The following is a 15935-nucleotide window of genomic DNA, read 5'->3' as shown; positions in this document are numbered from 1 at the left end:
ATAGTCATAGATTTGAATATAGGTATTCTTACGATGATTTAGAACATTGCACAGTAAGATATTCCAAGTCTCAATACTAGCATCAAATTCTACTACATTTTTTCTGAAATCGGGTCGCAGACCAATCGTAAGGTGTGTGGTCGCCTTTAGAGGGACATCACGGTAATGATCAATGCCTTATCCACTCTAGCATCGATATAAATATTTGAACACTTTTTATCTGATTATGAGACCATGGGCCTCTTGCAGGAAGAATTGCATAACTTTAAATGCAGCTCAAAAAAAAATCAAGTGCAACTCCCTAATGCAGGGCTCGACACTAGCGGCAGTCCGACGGTCCCAGACCAGTAAAAATCGCTGTCGGGCCGGTAGATTTTCAGAAATAGGAAGATTTACTGCTCCGACATGACCAGTAAAAAATATCATTGTCGGGCCAGTAATTTTTCCGAAAATAGCACGATTTTAAGGGTCCGACATAAAAAGTAATAAAAACCATTGTTGGGCCAATAACTTTTCCAGAAATGATCAAATTTACTGCAAACCACTTCCCCCCGACAAATTCTGTCATTCACACACAGAATACACACAGAATGAATCACACGCAAGTATTACTAGAGTAGATACAGTGTACATGTAGCTAGCCAGCCACACGATCCACATGGTAAATTCTCTACTGCGCGAACGAAACTTGGCTAAACTCTGGCAGAAATCTCTCACATAACTGTCAAAATTCACGGTTCATACTTATGAAAGGCTATTATAATGTCCATATTTCCTAAAAATTGGAGTAACTGTCATTTGTAAGCAGTAAAAGGAAAAATTTTCACTTCTGTTTGGTTCAAACAGATCGGGTTTCGGGTGGCATCGTCTGAATACATATTAGCCCCACATATGCATTTATGTGTGTGTTGATACACTTGGTTTCTGACTTTCTTTCGTAGCTACTTTAATTGAGCCAAAAAGATACTGATAAATATTTATGATGATGGTTTTACATGGAGCTTTCTTCCTCTGTTTTCTTCCTATCTTTCTTTCCTTCTTTCTTTCAATCTTTCTTCCTTCCTTCCTCCCTCCTTCCTTTTCCTTTCCTTCCTTCCTTTCTTTCTTTCTTTCTTCTTTCTTCTCCCTCCCTCCCTTCCTTCCCTTCCTTCCTTTCTTTCTTTCTTTCTTTCTTCCTTTCTTCCTTCCTTCCTTCCTTCCTTCCTTTCTTTCTTTCTTTCTTTCTTCCTTCCTTCCTTCCTTTTTATTTGGGGGGGGTAACAAAAGGCTAGAAAAATAAACTTGCGCCTTTTTTAAATGTATTTCTTTTTTTTTGGGACCAGTAGATTTTACGTTCGGACAGTAAAAAATTTGAAAAACTGGTATCTACTGGTCCGACATGAATAGGTTGGACCAGTAGAAAAAATAGGTTAGTGTGGAGCCCTGCCTAATGCATGCTTTTTATAGGACCGAGTCATTTCATTTATTTTGAAAAACATTTAAGCGCAAAAAAAAAAACTTCCCCAAAATTTACTTAAATGTTACATTTCATATCTTTACAATCCATGAAATGCCCATCAATTTTACAAAATTTCCCTGAAATTAGTTTTATTTAGTTGGAAACTATCATGAAAAAATGAAGAATATTTCCTTCTTGACTCTGAAAGATCGTACTTGCATCCTTCATGCTTTTAATGGTCTTTTGAACAGCGTTTAAACGTTTTGACTCAGCCCTAGTTGAAAATGAAGTAGCATTTAATTTTCAGAGTTGCAGTAAACAATCACGTCACTCACTAATCACAAAAATATTTAGGTAAAAGTTACCTTTTAAAGGTGGATCCATAAGGATCTTGCTCTTCCGAGGTCATGGAATGTGCTTCCTGTTTAATGGGTCCAGACAACAGGGTTTCCAAACCTTTACACACAAATCAAAACAGAGAGAAAGATGTCAGATATCAAAAGCAGATGCAGTCATTTAAAAAGTCAATGAGGCCACAGTATTCATTAATCCCAGCATGGATAGTAGGCATTGGTACAATAGAGAAGTCATAGGTTGTTAACTATAAAATTTGAGCATCTTTGCAGGTATGTTTGACCATGATCATGTGATCTAAGATGTGTGCAAAACAACCATTTATACTTGATTACCCTTATGTCTATGTTTCATGAACTAGATCCATAAACTTTCTAAGTTATGCTAATTTAACAAATACACCCAACATGACCAAAGTTCAATGACCCTAATGACCTTTGACCTTGGTCATGTGACCTAAAACTCACACAGGATGTTCAGTGATAATGGAAATTTTATGAACTAGATCCATAAACATTCAAAGTCAGGGAAAATTAATTATTTTTTTCGGGGTCTCCATTTTCAATTTTTTTGTAAAATTTCGGGGGCTCCATTTCTACCTTTCGGGGGCTCTTTTCAAATGCTACGTTTTTGTATTTTGAGGAATACCTGTTCACTTATTAATGAATCATTACTTATTTTTTAATATTGTATGATTTTTTAAGTTATTTTTTTTCATGCTAAGAATCTTGGATGTGGGTGTGTTTGTGTGGGTGTGACTTTAACTTGGATATGAATGAATTCAATATCTAATTTCTACTCCATCTATTCCAGTACAATAACCTGTACTCGGCCATGTAATAAAGGCCCACATACCCTAACTTAACCTGAAGTTCTTTGAAAACGCAGATCTCCACGAAAATTGCATTTCTCTGGGGGGAGTCTAAATTTGGTGAGAGTGAACTCATTAATAACTTAAGAACATGGCAATGAAGAAATCATCAAACTTTATTGGTAGTTTTGAATAATGTACCCAAAATGTAAACTCTGTCTGAAACAGAAAATCACCATCATTGAGGCCTTTACTGAGCGAATTGTCCCCCAGAGCTCTGGCAGAGAGACAGAGCTCAGACTGGCTAGCTAGTACAAGCGCCAATGCATGAGCCTCCCGCCGGCCTAGTAAAATAGATGGAGCTTTGTTTGATGATTTATTGTCTGATATTTACCTCATCCCCTAGAAAAATAAAACAAATGATTTTTAAGTTATAATTAGCAAATAAGATAAGTTATTTTAGATGTTACTAAGCCGTTTTGAAAAGCAAAGCCGATTGACAACTCAGCAATGCGAGGCTACTAGATTCTGGGATTTATTTCCTGTGTAATTCGAATTATTTTATCACAGATTTGTGATATCTGTAGGGGGAACATGTGCATTAGAAATTACACATGGTGGTAGTCATTATGGACCCCAATATATGCAACCGTTTTCCGACTGTTGCGTTGATTTTTTTTTCATACCCTGTGTATGGAAAAAAGATGCAACTCCAGATTTTGAAACTGTGCTCCTCGCTTTTTCCAAGGCTTGTTCATGATTTTGAGTGCGGATTTTTTAATTATTTTTAAATGGTAAGCGGAGCTCTAGCATATGGCGCTTGTGTGCCTCAGAGTTGTTATCGGTTGGCAATAATATCGGGGGCGACATTAAGATTTTATGTTGCCCCCAAAAGCATGATTTGGGGTGATTTCGAGGGCGACTCTAGGCATTTCCGGGTCGAATTCGCCCGCCGCCCCCATTGAACCTTAATGACCTTTGACCTCAATCATGTGACTTGAAACTCACACAGGATGTTCGGTGATACTTGATTACAGTTATGTTCAAGTTCTTTGAACTAGCTCTATTCAAATTTAAAGTTACGATGGAAATCTAACAAATACCTCTAACATGCCCAAAGTTCATTGACCCTAAATGACCTTTAACCTTGGTCATGTGACCTAAAACTCATAGAGGATGTTCAGCAATACTTTGTTATTCTTATGTGTAAGTTTCATGAGCTAGGTCCACATAGTTATGACAACATTTCAAAAATTTAATCTTAGGTTAAGATTTCAATATTGATCGAACATGGTCTAAGTTCATTGACCCTAAATGACCATTGACCTTAGTCATGTGACCTGAAACTCGCACAGGATATTCAGTAATACTTGATTACCCTTGCGTCCAAGTTTCATGAACTAGGTCCATATACTTTCTAAGTTATGATGTCATTTCAAAAACTTAAACACCGTCGGAAAAACGGCGCCTATAGTCTCGCACTGATATGCAGGTGAGACAAAAATAAATAATAGCAATAGAAATACTATACCTGTAATACAAGGGGCTTGATCATGATGACTCCCACTCGGTCCAGCATGGTCGGATTGAACATTTGCTCTAAAGAAACAAATCATTAAAAAACAACAGCATGTTATCACGTTATGTTTGTATAAAAAACAAAGTGACTTGGTCAACTTCAAACTAGTGAACAAACTATTAAATAGGTGAAAAAATTGGAAACAAAACATGCTTTGGACCTCAACAAACTGCATCATTGATCTTACTATTAAAATAAAATTATGTAAAATAATGAAGATTAAGACATTTTGCAAAATAAGTATTGTGATGATGCAGTAACAGCTTTACATTACGATAAATATGTATGTATGAGATATTATGCTTAATTCTAATAAACCTAGACTAGACATTTTTTTAACAGTTTTGCAATTAATATGTAACAAAATGCTGTGATTTTTTTCTTTCAGGGCTTGACAACTTTTGAAAGCACATTTTATAAGTGCACGTCAGAACCAATCTCGTGAATTCGTGTACAAATCAAATGCAGATTGAGTTTTAACCAAAATTTGTAAATGTTTCATTATTTCTAAATTTGATTAAACTCAACTGACTTCATCTCATTTTGGTCAAATTAAAATAAATTTTGCAGAAAAAATAATAAACAGAAAGTTGATAAACACAGAATACACAAGAATTTTTTAAAACAATAAAACACATATTAAAAGGAGTGGGCTATACATGGGTCAAAAATACTTTTTTAGTAATTTCAATATGGGAACAGTTTTTTTTTATTCCAGGTTGTAATGTATCTCAACATGAAAAGACAATATTTTTTCTCTCGGGTCCAAGAAAAAAGTGTGCCAGGTCAAAATCCAAAATGGCTGCCCAAACCCCCAAATTAGTAACTTTAAACCATTATTTGTAGAGTTAAAGGGTAATTATGCTTAAATTTTCCAATTTTTATAGCCTTTTTTCAGCCAAAAAGCAGGTTTTATCGTCCTGGGGTTCTTGGATATAAGATGGTACGAGGTCAACAATAGGAAACAGCTTCATTGAGCTATATCGCTTTTATTCCTCTAATATGAGTTTTGCGGATATTTGTGAAATATATCTTATTAAATAAAAAAAATGTTAATTATCCAAAGGGGCTATACAGTATACAATGTACTGTACATACTGCACTGCATAAATGCATTGGCCGGCATGACAAGGCTTGCATAAACTATAGTGTTATACATGTACATTTGTAGAAATGAGCTCTTAGGTTTAGAATTAGATGCCTCAGATACTGAAGATATGTTTTGTCTCAGAAACTGAGGATATGTTTTGTGAAATATTCCACAGTAATTCAGGGGGCAGAGAAGGTAATTAACCCCACATCATGGCAAATACACTGTACATGTAGCTATTCTGGGCCCCGTTGCATAAAAATTTACCATTATGTTAACTTAACTTAATGGTAACTTGCATGGAATCCTTGGTTCTGATCTGATTGGCTGTTGATCAAAGTTACCATGATAGTTACCTGACCCCATAAACACAGGCCAGTTAGACACCACAACCAGATTTTAAAAAGCTTCCAAATGAAGAAGATATGGCTAGATATGTGATGTACGTATCTGATATATATGTGATATTTTCATGTGCAATTAACGTTGCTGGTTTCATCATGTATATCAGCTGACAAGCAATCAAATTCACAATTCAAAATCTAATTTTAAACCTTATGAGCTTATTTCTAATGTATGACACTATAGTTTATATACAGGCCTTGTCATATGTCATGGTGGTCAATGCATGGATATATATCCAGTGTAGTATGTACAGTAACAGTACATTGTATACTGTATAGCCCCTATGGATAATTAACATCTAGATTTCACAAATATCCGTAAAACCCACAGAAGAGGAATAAGAGCAATATAGCCCTATGAAGCTGCTTGCTTTTGTTGACCTTGTACCATCTAATATCCAGGGGCGGTATTCTGAACATTGTCTTATCTCCATATTTTATCTTATCTCAGAGATATGACAAAATCGGTATTCTGGTGGATGTCATAACTTTTGTCACAAAAATTGTCATAAATTTTGTCTTATCTCTTTGGCGCGCACCAAAAATACGCGGCTTTAATGCGCGTAATCCTTTTATACAAGCAAAAGATATGACAAAAGTTATGACAGGGGGTAGCAGTCATAAATTTTGTCATATCTTTTAATACCAAATATCCCGATACCCTGCCGACTGAATGTCAAGCATATAACGATATCATTTAGATTAGATTGTGGCATAAGTTTCACTCATCATCCACGACAATTTTTAGAATTATTTTGTCATGCTACAATTAGTTAGGCCCTACATATTAATTTCTCCTTTTTTTCTCTGTTTTCCTTATTTTTCTACTCTCCTCTAAAATCCTTCACAGCTCCCTGTCTCTCTTTGTAATTAAGCGCATCAATATTCGCGTAGTTGCGCGATGCCAGCAACAGAATTGGGGATATCCCCTACCTGTCACGGGGCATTCCTATTGGCTAGAAGGGCTCCAACTGGGAACTAACGATGATTTGATTGGATTGCTTCCGAAAAGATGGGCGGGAACTTTGAGAGATATGACAGGGAAAAGACAATGTTCAGAATACCGATTTGTGACAATCATAGCGGTGTCACATCTCGGAAAGAAATGACAAAATTTATGACAAAAGTTATGACAGTGTTCCAGAATACCACCCCAGGAAGTCTTGGACGATAAAACCTACATTTGGCTGAAAAAAGGCAATAAAAAATTGGAAAATTTAGGTATAATTACCTTTTAATTCTACAAATAATGGTTTAAAAGTGCTAATTATAGGAAAAACAAATTGCCTTCCCCCAAACACATGAATAGACACCAAAAACAAAGAAAAAGACCACCGAATAGAGAAGTTGTGGCCCAAACTGTGATTTTGGGGGGTTTTGGCGGCCATTTTGGATTTTGGCCCGGCACACTTTTTTCTCCGACCAGAGACAAAAAATATTGTCATTTCATGTTGAGATAAGGTAAAAGGAACACATAAAAACTGTTCCCACAGTAAAACCAAAAATCACCCATTTATAGCCCACTCCTATAAAGACAAAATTGTGATATTGAATTGCATTTGATCAGAATGCTCAATCAAAAATGATCAGTTAGGGGGCCTCATTAAATGAATTTGAGCTTTTTTCTTATTTCATGCATAAATTAACACAAATAGGAAGCAGTTTTTTTTCTGAAGAAGTTAATCCAACAGTTCTGTAGATTATGTCATGGGTAATACTAAAATGCATGCCGATTTGTGTCATGGTCGTGTGGTAGACAACCAAGATCGTAACAACCCCACTCTCCATCTTCTTCAGCGTCAAAATAACCAAGTCTTACATACGTACATTAACTGAAATCTTTGTAATTTCTTAAATAAAAAAAATCCAGTTCACTAAAATTAATACCCAAAAAATTATAATGAAATTAAATGAGCAAAACAATGTAAATTTCATCAAAATCTGATGAAAAATAATTCATTGAAAAATTAAGCAATATTTGGAATATATTTATGATGAATATGCAATCTATAGGTAAACTGATGCTGTCATGTCCCCAGCCTTTAGATTTAATGTAAGTGATATATACTTACTGTTCACTGGCTGGCAATTCCTGGTGTGTCGTACCATCTTGAGAATCATTCCATAGGCCTAATTCTTTCCTGTCAGAATCTTTCAGAAATTCTCTGGAAACACAACAGAACAATAATAGTGGCATATTTACCCAGGGTAGCCACTTCAGTTCCGAAAACTGTTCTCCCATCAGGCCCTGCTATTATTACCCCGGCTTTAGCACGGCTACCTTGATCGGGCGCTCGAGCATTCAAGGAATTTCTTCCTACCGGGAACCCATTCACCTCACCTGGGTCGTCAAGTGCAGCACAATGTGGATAAATTTCTTGCTGAAGGAAATTACGTCATGGCTGGGATTCGAACCCACGACCCTGTTTCAAAGTCCGAAGACTAATCCACTGGGCCACAATGCTCCACACAGACACTCCAATACAGTATATCATTTAAAACAATTGTGATCAAACTTTGTGTAGCCTATGCATCATTGCATCTGTGTAACAATCCAAAACAGATTCGGTGCCAAATGTTCATAATGCACACACAACACAATGGAAAGTGGTGCTACCAAATTTTCATTTGTATAAGCAAATTACAATTTTGAGTGAGTTTTTTTCTGGCTTTTACTGCTATCTATTTGGAAAGTTCATAAATTAAATACTTATATTATTCTTTTTTCATATGAGACTTTATGCATGAGATATGAGTAAGGTATGTTTGAGGAAAAGGTGAATGAAAACATGCTTAATTTCTACCTATTTGACAGTTCGTTGAAAAACAAGCACTTTGTTTTCACAACAAAGCGACGGAAAATGGGCTGTTGGTAAATGCAAGGCAAGTGTGATCTTGCAGTAGGTTTGAATGTTATGTTTGGATTCATCCTAACTTGAAAAAAATTTGCTTGAAATGATTGAAGCAGAGGCAGCGGAATGTTGGGGGGGGGAGGAGATGACCCACTTAAAACAAAACAAATGGGGCTTTCTCTTCTGCACTTGTACAAAGTGTGGTACGCCTTTTCTGCCTGTTTTACTGACCCCCTTCAAACATATTTTCGCCACCCCCTGTTAAATTTAGCAAGAGATGAAATAACTGAGAGAAGTTTAAGATACAAATTATCACTATTCAGTCAGTCAGCAAGCCCCTGTGTTAATGAGCAAATGAGCAAGATTTATCCAAGTCCTCTCGTGGCTGAATTCATGTCCCTGCAAAATCTCGTGAATTGTGAGACTTTCTTTCTCAAAGAATTTAACCACTTTCTCCTTGAGTAATATTGATTATTTTTGTACCATGGGCAAGAGTAAATGTTACTCTTTTATATTGGTCATTTCTTTTGAATGAAATATTTTGATAAATAAGTGATTTTTTTACCTGAAAAGATGCATCAAACAGAATTTTCTTCCTCTGTTTTCACTTGCAAATTGTGCAACATTTTGCATTTTAGGCACCAACATTATTTATATCATCAGAAAGCTCAAACTCTATACTTTCTTACAATGTCACTCTTGATATGTGGCATCTTTTAGATGGGTCAGCAGCCAGCTTTTTCCATCAAGAAGCAAGACGAGATTTCTGAGTAACATAAAATCCAGAGTTCTGATTGGCTGAAAAATCATTTCAGAACAACAGGCGCATCTAATTTGAAGAGATTTCCACATGGTGAGTGTGACCTTGCAGAGGCCCAGTGTGGGGAACATTGGAATTTGCGTGGGTGTGTGGTCTCCGTGACCAATCAGAGCGCAGTATTCTTGTTTTTGAGCTGCTAAATGTACTTGACCTATGAAAAGCTGGCTGCTGACCCATCTAAAATACATCTTCTTATAAAAATCATATCATATTAAAGCTTAGATCTTTAGCTTTATCATGATCTAAAAATTATTTGTGCTCAAACAGAAATTAAGTGTGTTGCATGAAAAAAAAAGATCAAAAGTTTTCCCTATATTACAACATTCTTATAAAAATCCAAACACATGACCTGAAAGAATGATTCTTCTTCTTTACAAAGATACCAAAAACATGAAATTTGGTCAATATTTAGAGCAGCAATGGCCAAATAAAAAGAGGTGTTTTGGTTCGCACCAAGCTCATTAACTATGCAAAACCCCTCTAGTCATGAATATCACTTGGATAAAAGAAGCTACTTTTTCAGGGCTTTCCGACTGACTGTATTGTAACATTGAATTCCCATAGTCAGACTCCAGCTTATTCCAAATAATTCCAACAATAAAGGGCTTTCCTTCCATGTTTTTCAACAATCAGTCAAATAGGTAGAAATCAAGCAAGCTTTCACACAACTTTTTCTTGACCATGTATATTCACATTTTACGTATCTCATATGAAAGAAGAGAAGATGGATATTTTTAAATATGAACATTGTTTTCTTTAATAGATAGCAGTACAAAAAAAAATCACTCAAAATCATAATTTGCTCATGCAAATGATAATTTGGTAGCAACAGTTTCCATTGTTTTTACTCAGTCATGCATGCATAATGAATGAATGTTGAGATGGGTTTCAGATGAAAGAAGAGAAGCTTATCTTTATGATCATGATAGCAAAAAAGTACATTGAATTTGTTGCTTTCTTTGATGCACTGCATGTAATACGATACTATGCTTCCCAAACTTATCATCATTGTTATTATTACTTATACTGTGATTTTCCAATCAGCAGAGCTGCCAACCTGAACAAGAACATTTCAGTATTTTTAAAGCTGAAAATCAGTATTTTGGCAAGGAAATCAGTATTTTCAAAGAAATACATAGGACAACACATATAACCAAAACTTGAGAAATCAGTATTTTGCATGACAACATCAGTATTCTTCTCTTTTTTCAGTACTATACTGAAAATCCATACTACTTGGCAGCTCTGAATCAGGCCCAAGCGCTAAGAATTAGATTATGTACAATTATATAATGGAAATGGGTGGGCCACCTTGCCAGGTCACTTGACAATAGATGGACCCAACGCATCACAGAACGGAGACCATGGCGAGGATCACAAAATCAGGGGAAACAAAAATTGAGATGGAGTGCCAAGCTTACAGAGTTCATTGGCACAAAGGGCTTAAATCCAATATGGAATTCACCCTTGAATAAGAGATGTTTTTTAGTCTTTGTTCTGCAATGTTTCATTATTTTCATTTTCTTTTCTTGTTTCCTTGATTTTGTACTCTAATTGTGCAATAATTCTTGTAAATATTGTGATTTTCTTGATTTTTCTCTCAATAAAACAGAATTATAAAAAAAAAAGTTAATTGACACAAAGTGGATTGCATCAGCACAAGACAAGCACCTTTGGCACCAACTTGAGGAGGCCTTAGCCTTGTAGTGGGCTAAATATGGCTGATATGATGATAATGATATAATCTTGGAATAAGCCAGTTCGTAGTTCCTTTCTGCGCATGATCAAAAGATTCTACGCATGATCAGAAGGTCATTTGTACTAAAGTGACATGGTCCTTTAAAATCTAATGAGATAAGCACCAACTTTGATGTCTTGATTATTCATATATTCTTTTGAATTGTCGTTTTCATTTACATCCACAAAAAAACAACAATGCTTCCACGAACGACTGGTATTTCACAGTTTGTCAAGTACATTGTGCAACATGCTAAGATATGCATTCAAAGTAGGAATGCAACAAATACCTTCATAAGTGTTCATTGGTGTGCTATTCTAGTCACCTGGTCTATTCAATTTCTTCATCCTGCTATGTAAGGCAAGCTTACGTAATATCTTGCTTTGAAATCTGCCTATCATGATGAAAGAAATGAAAGGTCATTTGACCAAAATTGCCCATGAAGTAACTACGAACTGGTCTATACACAATGACTCTATTTAAACTCAAATGAATACTTACTTGACTTGGTAGGTCTCTGCAAAACTCACTCTCCTAGAGGACCTCCGCTTCTTTTTCTCTATCCTGATGAGAATAAAATAATAATGTTTATTACAACATAGTCATGTGAATAAATGTAAATTTGTTCACACATATTACTATCTCAAGCTCCCCCTTACATGTACCCCTTACACTTGCTACGTTTGCAATCAAAGAGGTAAAATTCTTAAGAATTCTCTGCCCTTAGTGATAAGAAATATTTCTTCCCTTTTTCAATTCAAGAGCACTTAATCAAGACCAACATTTTCATTTCATAACACAACAGGTATTGGTCGCCCATGTGCCCTTTAGGTGTATTAAAAGCTGAAATAATTTGTAATATAAAAAACAAACAGTATTGGAAATTTTATCAAACAAATTAAATCATGAAAATTGGTAATACAGAAGACTGTCATCAGGAGTGAGTTGCTTGGTGTCCTATGGTGGTCTCAAATCCTCTTTAGTCATTTTACAAGAAAATATTGAAAATATTATGGTCATAGCATAGTCATAAACTTACAGATCTAGATGGGTTGTTTCATCAGTCGGTAGTTCGTTCACATTCGGGTTCAAATCCGACAATGCAGTCCTTGATGGTGACACTGTCTTCAGTATCTATATGAAAGCAGACGGGTGAAAAAAGAACTGCATATCATGATGACAAAAACTTGCATAACTGGTACAAGCTTGTTCTTCACAACTACATGTACAGATTACCATTTGCTCTCTTAACCCTAAGATTAACTGTGCTATTTCAGACCAGGTTTTTTCTGGGGGTGGGGGGGGGTGGTGAATTGACCTCCCTTCATAATTAGTTTACTATGTATGTTACAGTACTGTTTCGTTTATTGTATGAATGCATTTCATTGTTTTTTCAACCTTTTGATGTTTACTGAACTTTCCACTTAACTTTGTCGGGAACTCTTTTGCACTGATAAACAGCATGAAATATCTCCATTTAAACCAGAAAAAGTAAATATAATCATGTATTTAGGATTTTTGGTTGAAAACACAATATAAATTGATTTTGTACACAAAATCAAATTTTTAGCAATTACTGGTCCGATATGAACTTCAAATTAGCCACACAATGTTGTCTCAAAAGATGCAAAAGATTTTAAAAGTAAAAAGTCGGCAAGCAGCAAAGTAAAAAAAAAATTGGCACTCTGGGCAAATTGAGCCCACCCCCCTCCTGTTACATAAGGGTTTAAACAGAGAGGCATGTATATTATGATTATCTACATGCAAAAGGAGCTGGATCATCTTATCACTTTAATGAGACATTTTAATTTCTCAACTTTCTATAGTTAGGGCAAGGGCATTTTTCTATTGGGCACATTCAGTAAAATTGGGGGAAAAATAAAGCGGGCACAGCAAGTCACCATGGCCAATCAAAAAGATATTCATTCATGGCTGTCGCCGTGTACATGTATTATTTAAAATCCCTGAATAACAAGTACTAGTGTGGAAACTTGTAAAGGGAATAAAATGAGAGTAATCACTTTCTACTGCATGCAAAATTTGGAAAAAATAAACACATAAATTATTACTTACCATAATTCAAGTATATTTTACTATATACATTCCCTAATAAGAGTAGAATAGCAGATCCATGTTGTTCAAGATCACTTTTTGGAAAGTAAACACTATTCCTTGCTGTTACATGGTCGTACAAACTATATCCGACCTAAGTAGACATACAGGGGGGTGTTCCACAAGGATTTAAGTACGACTTAAATCGCACTTAAATGGCAATGCATATACGATATGCAATGAGCAATCTTATTGATAATTATTCGTCCTCTTGGCATGATCTAACCAATTGCAGTATTGCAATAAGGCTTTTTTTTTTTACTTATAACACATGCAAATAGACATTTAAGGGTGATTCTAAGTCATAGTTAAATCTTTGTGAAACACCTCCGGTAGATCCATTTCCAAACACTTTCTAAGAAAAATGATTGGAAGGCAATAGATACTTACAGAAGACAGAGATTTCCTTTTCCTACTAGCCATTGTGCTGTGAATAAAAAATATTGATCAGAAAATACGAATCAATTTTAGGCACTCAATAGGGCTGGCCATAATTGCCAAGTCCAGCTCAACAAGTTGATTTGAATAGAGAGAAAAAAAAACATTAAAGGCCTGGTCTGTGGAGTGGTAAGGAGAGAGGGTCGAATTTCGCTCACAAAATTGGGGAAAAATATTGAAAAAAAAAAAAAAAAAATTGAAATCGAAAATGATGAACAGGAGCGAGCGGTGATGATTTTTTCTCTCCGCGCCACGACCGCTCCAACGCTCGGGCGGTGTGACCAGGCCTTTATATTGAAAATGACAAAATCAGACTATATGTTAAGACAAGAAATTTGAGGCGTGCAAAGATTTTGAATATTTCCAGACTCACTAGGTGGCAGTGCATGCTAAATGTAAAACACCACATGGTTTCAAATTCAATTGTCTTGTAGACCAATCTTCCTATATTGTAACAACTGTTTGTCATGGTGGCAGTGTTTAATACAAATGTTCAGCAAGTTTATTCCCACCTTATCTGTATACAGTGACAGTGTCACTGAATAAATAAAGTTAAATAATTTTAATGATATTGATATCTTTATTTGTCATGAGGACAAATAAGTTGGTCTGTCGTAACTTTTCATTTAATGTTGATGGATGCAATATGGATTTTTTTAAGGTCTTGATTGCATTTATCATAGAAATCATGGGAATACATTTTGATCCTGACAAAACTAATCATTAAAATGGTGATAATAATCATTATGATTATGATGATGAATAAGTTTACATGAAGCACATTTTCACTGTGAAAATTTCCAGAAAAAAAGAAGGCAATTTTACCCAAATGATTGCTGGAAATTCCACAATGCAAGGCGCTGTAAATTGTTTCGGCTGTAACAACTTATAGAAGAAAACCAACAAATAATATAGAGATACTGCCAAAACTGCATAAATACTATGTCATTTGGTGAAAATGTTTATTTTTGTTCAGACATGGGGATATTTCATTAATATTCTTTTCTCTTTTTGGCCTTGTTTTTTGCTTGTCAAATTTTAGTAACAACCTTTTTATGGGGGGGGGGGGTCGGGGGCTTGCCAAATATTACGATTGACAAAATGACCTTCTTTTTTAGTCTGATGTTTGTTCAGAGCCGAAAGAGCTAGTAGTAGAGGTCCGTTTGGTAAGTAAATTATCATTATTACCGATATCTATATCAAAATTATCATATCATCAAAATTGGCATTCACGCAGCTGAAATTTGAAAAGTAAAATAAATTAGGGCCTAGGCCTACTATATTTTTTATCAACAATTTTAGGCCTAAATAAGCAATTATTTTGGGATATAGGCCTAGATCTAGAGGCCTAGACGGCTAGAGCGCGATTTGAATTGCTGAAAATTTGATCAGGATATTAAGGCCATGTCTGTAAACCTTTGAAAATTAATAAAACATATATAAAAAAAGTAAAACTTCAACTACAGTTGTTAGTTTACATGCATATTATAAGGCAAGACCGACCGCGCCCGCATCGCTTAGCTTTTCTTCTGTTCGCATCTGTTCAATCCACACCACACACAAAACTCAATGGATGGGAATCAGCCGGCCCCTTACCCTGTTCTGTCAAACGGCTACTACTCCTGATTAAAGCTAACGTTATCTCTTCTTCTTTTTTATTTGGAGGAGTTGTATCGACTCAATTCGCACACAATACGAATTCATACTATCAATTCATCTTCTACAATTCAAGATTTTGTCTTAATCCATTATTCAACTTACAGTCTGGTACCGAGTCACTCGCTGGTTCGCTGCTAACCGTCAACAACACCCGACTTCAAAAGCAAATCAGCCGCGCGGCGCATGCGCACGCACGCGAACAATTTAGTGGAAATCTAGTGCCCCGACGATTGATGATATGGCGACGACAATGATGACGACGTTGATGATGATAATAATCATTGATTATTTTATTTCCATAGAATAATTGACCACATACAGAATAAAATGAATTAACAATAATGTTTCATAGTAATAACAATCATTGTATGGGAGGGAGCAGTCATAAAGCACAAAGGCATGGGAATTAAGGACGCGCCCCTCAAATAAAAAAATATGGCCTTTATCATTAAATAAATGATTTTACTGATTAGGGGGGGGGGAGGCTGATGATGAACAAGATTTCTATAGAATTCAAATTCAAATTCAAAATTTATTGATTATAATCACAAACATGTTGGATTGTTCTCAAAATTATACAATGAAACACAAACAGAAACAAAATAATTTAAATGATATACATAATATTATAATAAAACAT

General features: G+C 35.4%; 1 protein-coding gene across 1 annotated transcript in view; it reads right to left on the bottom strand.

Moving 5' to 3' along the window:
- The window catches only part of LOC121418230, a 43583-nt gene extending 28116 nt beyond the window's left edge, over positions 1-15467 (bottom strand). The window contains 7 exon segments of the mRNA XM_041611976.1: positions 1804-1894; positions 4135-4202; positions 7749-7841; positions 11588-11650; positions 12126-12220; positions 13589-13625; positions 15398-15467. Of these exon segments, the coding sequence (XP_041467910.1) occupies positions 1804-1894; positions 4135-4202; positions 7749-7841; positions 11588-11650; positions 12126-12220; positions 13589-13621 (443 nt within the window). The 5' untranslated portion in view covers positions 13622-13625; positions 15398-15467.
- Between the last annotated feature and the right edge of the window lie 468 nt (positions 15468-15935).

The sequence above is a fragment of the Lytechinus variegatus genome, chromosome 7 (genome assembly GCF_018143015.1).
Source record: "Lytechinus variegatus isolate NC3 chromosome 7, Lvar_3.0, whole genome shotgun sequence".
Taxonomy (NCBI): Eukaryota; Metazoa; Echinodermata; class Echinoidea; order Temnopleuroida; family Toxopneustidae; genus Lytechinus; species Lytechinus variegatus.
Note: the sequence above shows the minus strand (reverse complement) of the source record. Positions and strands in the feature narration are given on the sequence as shown.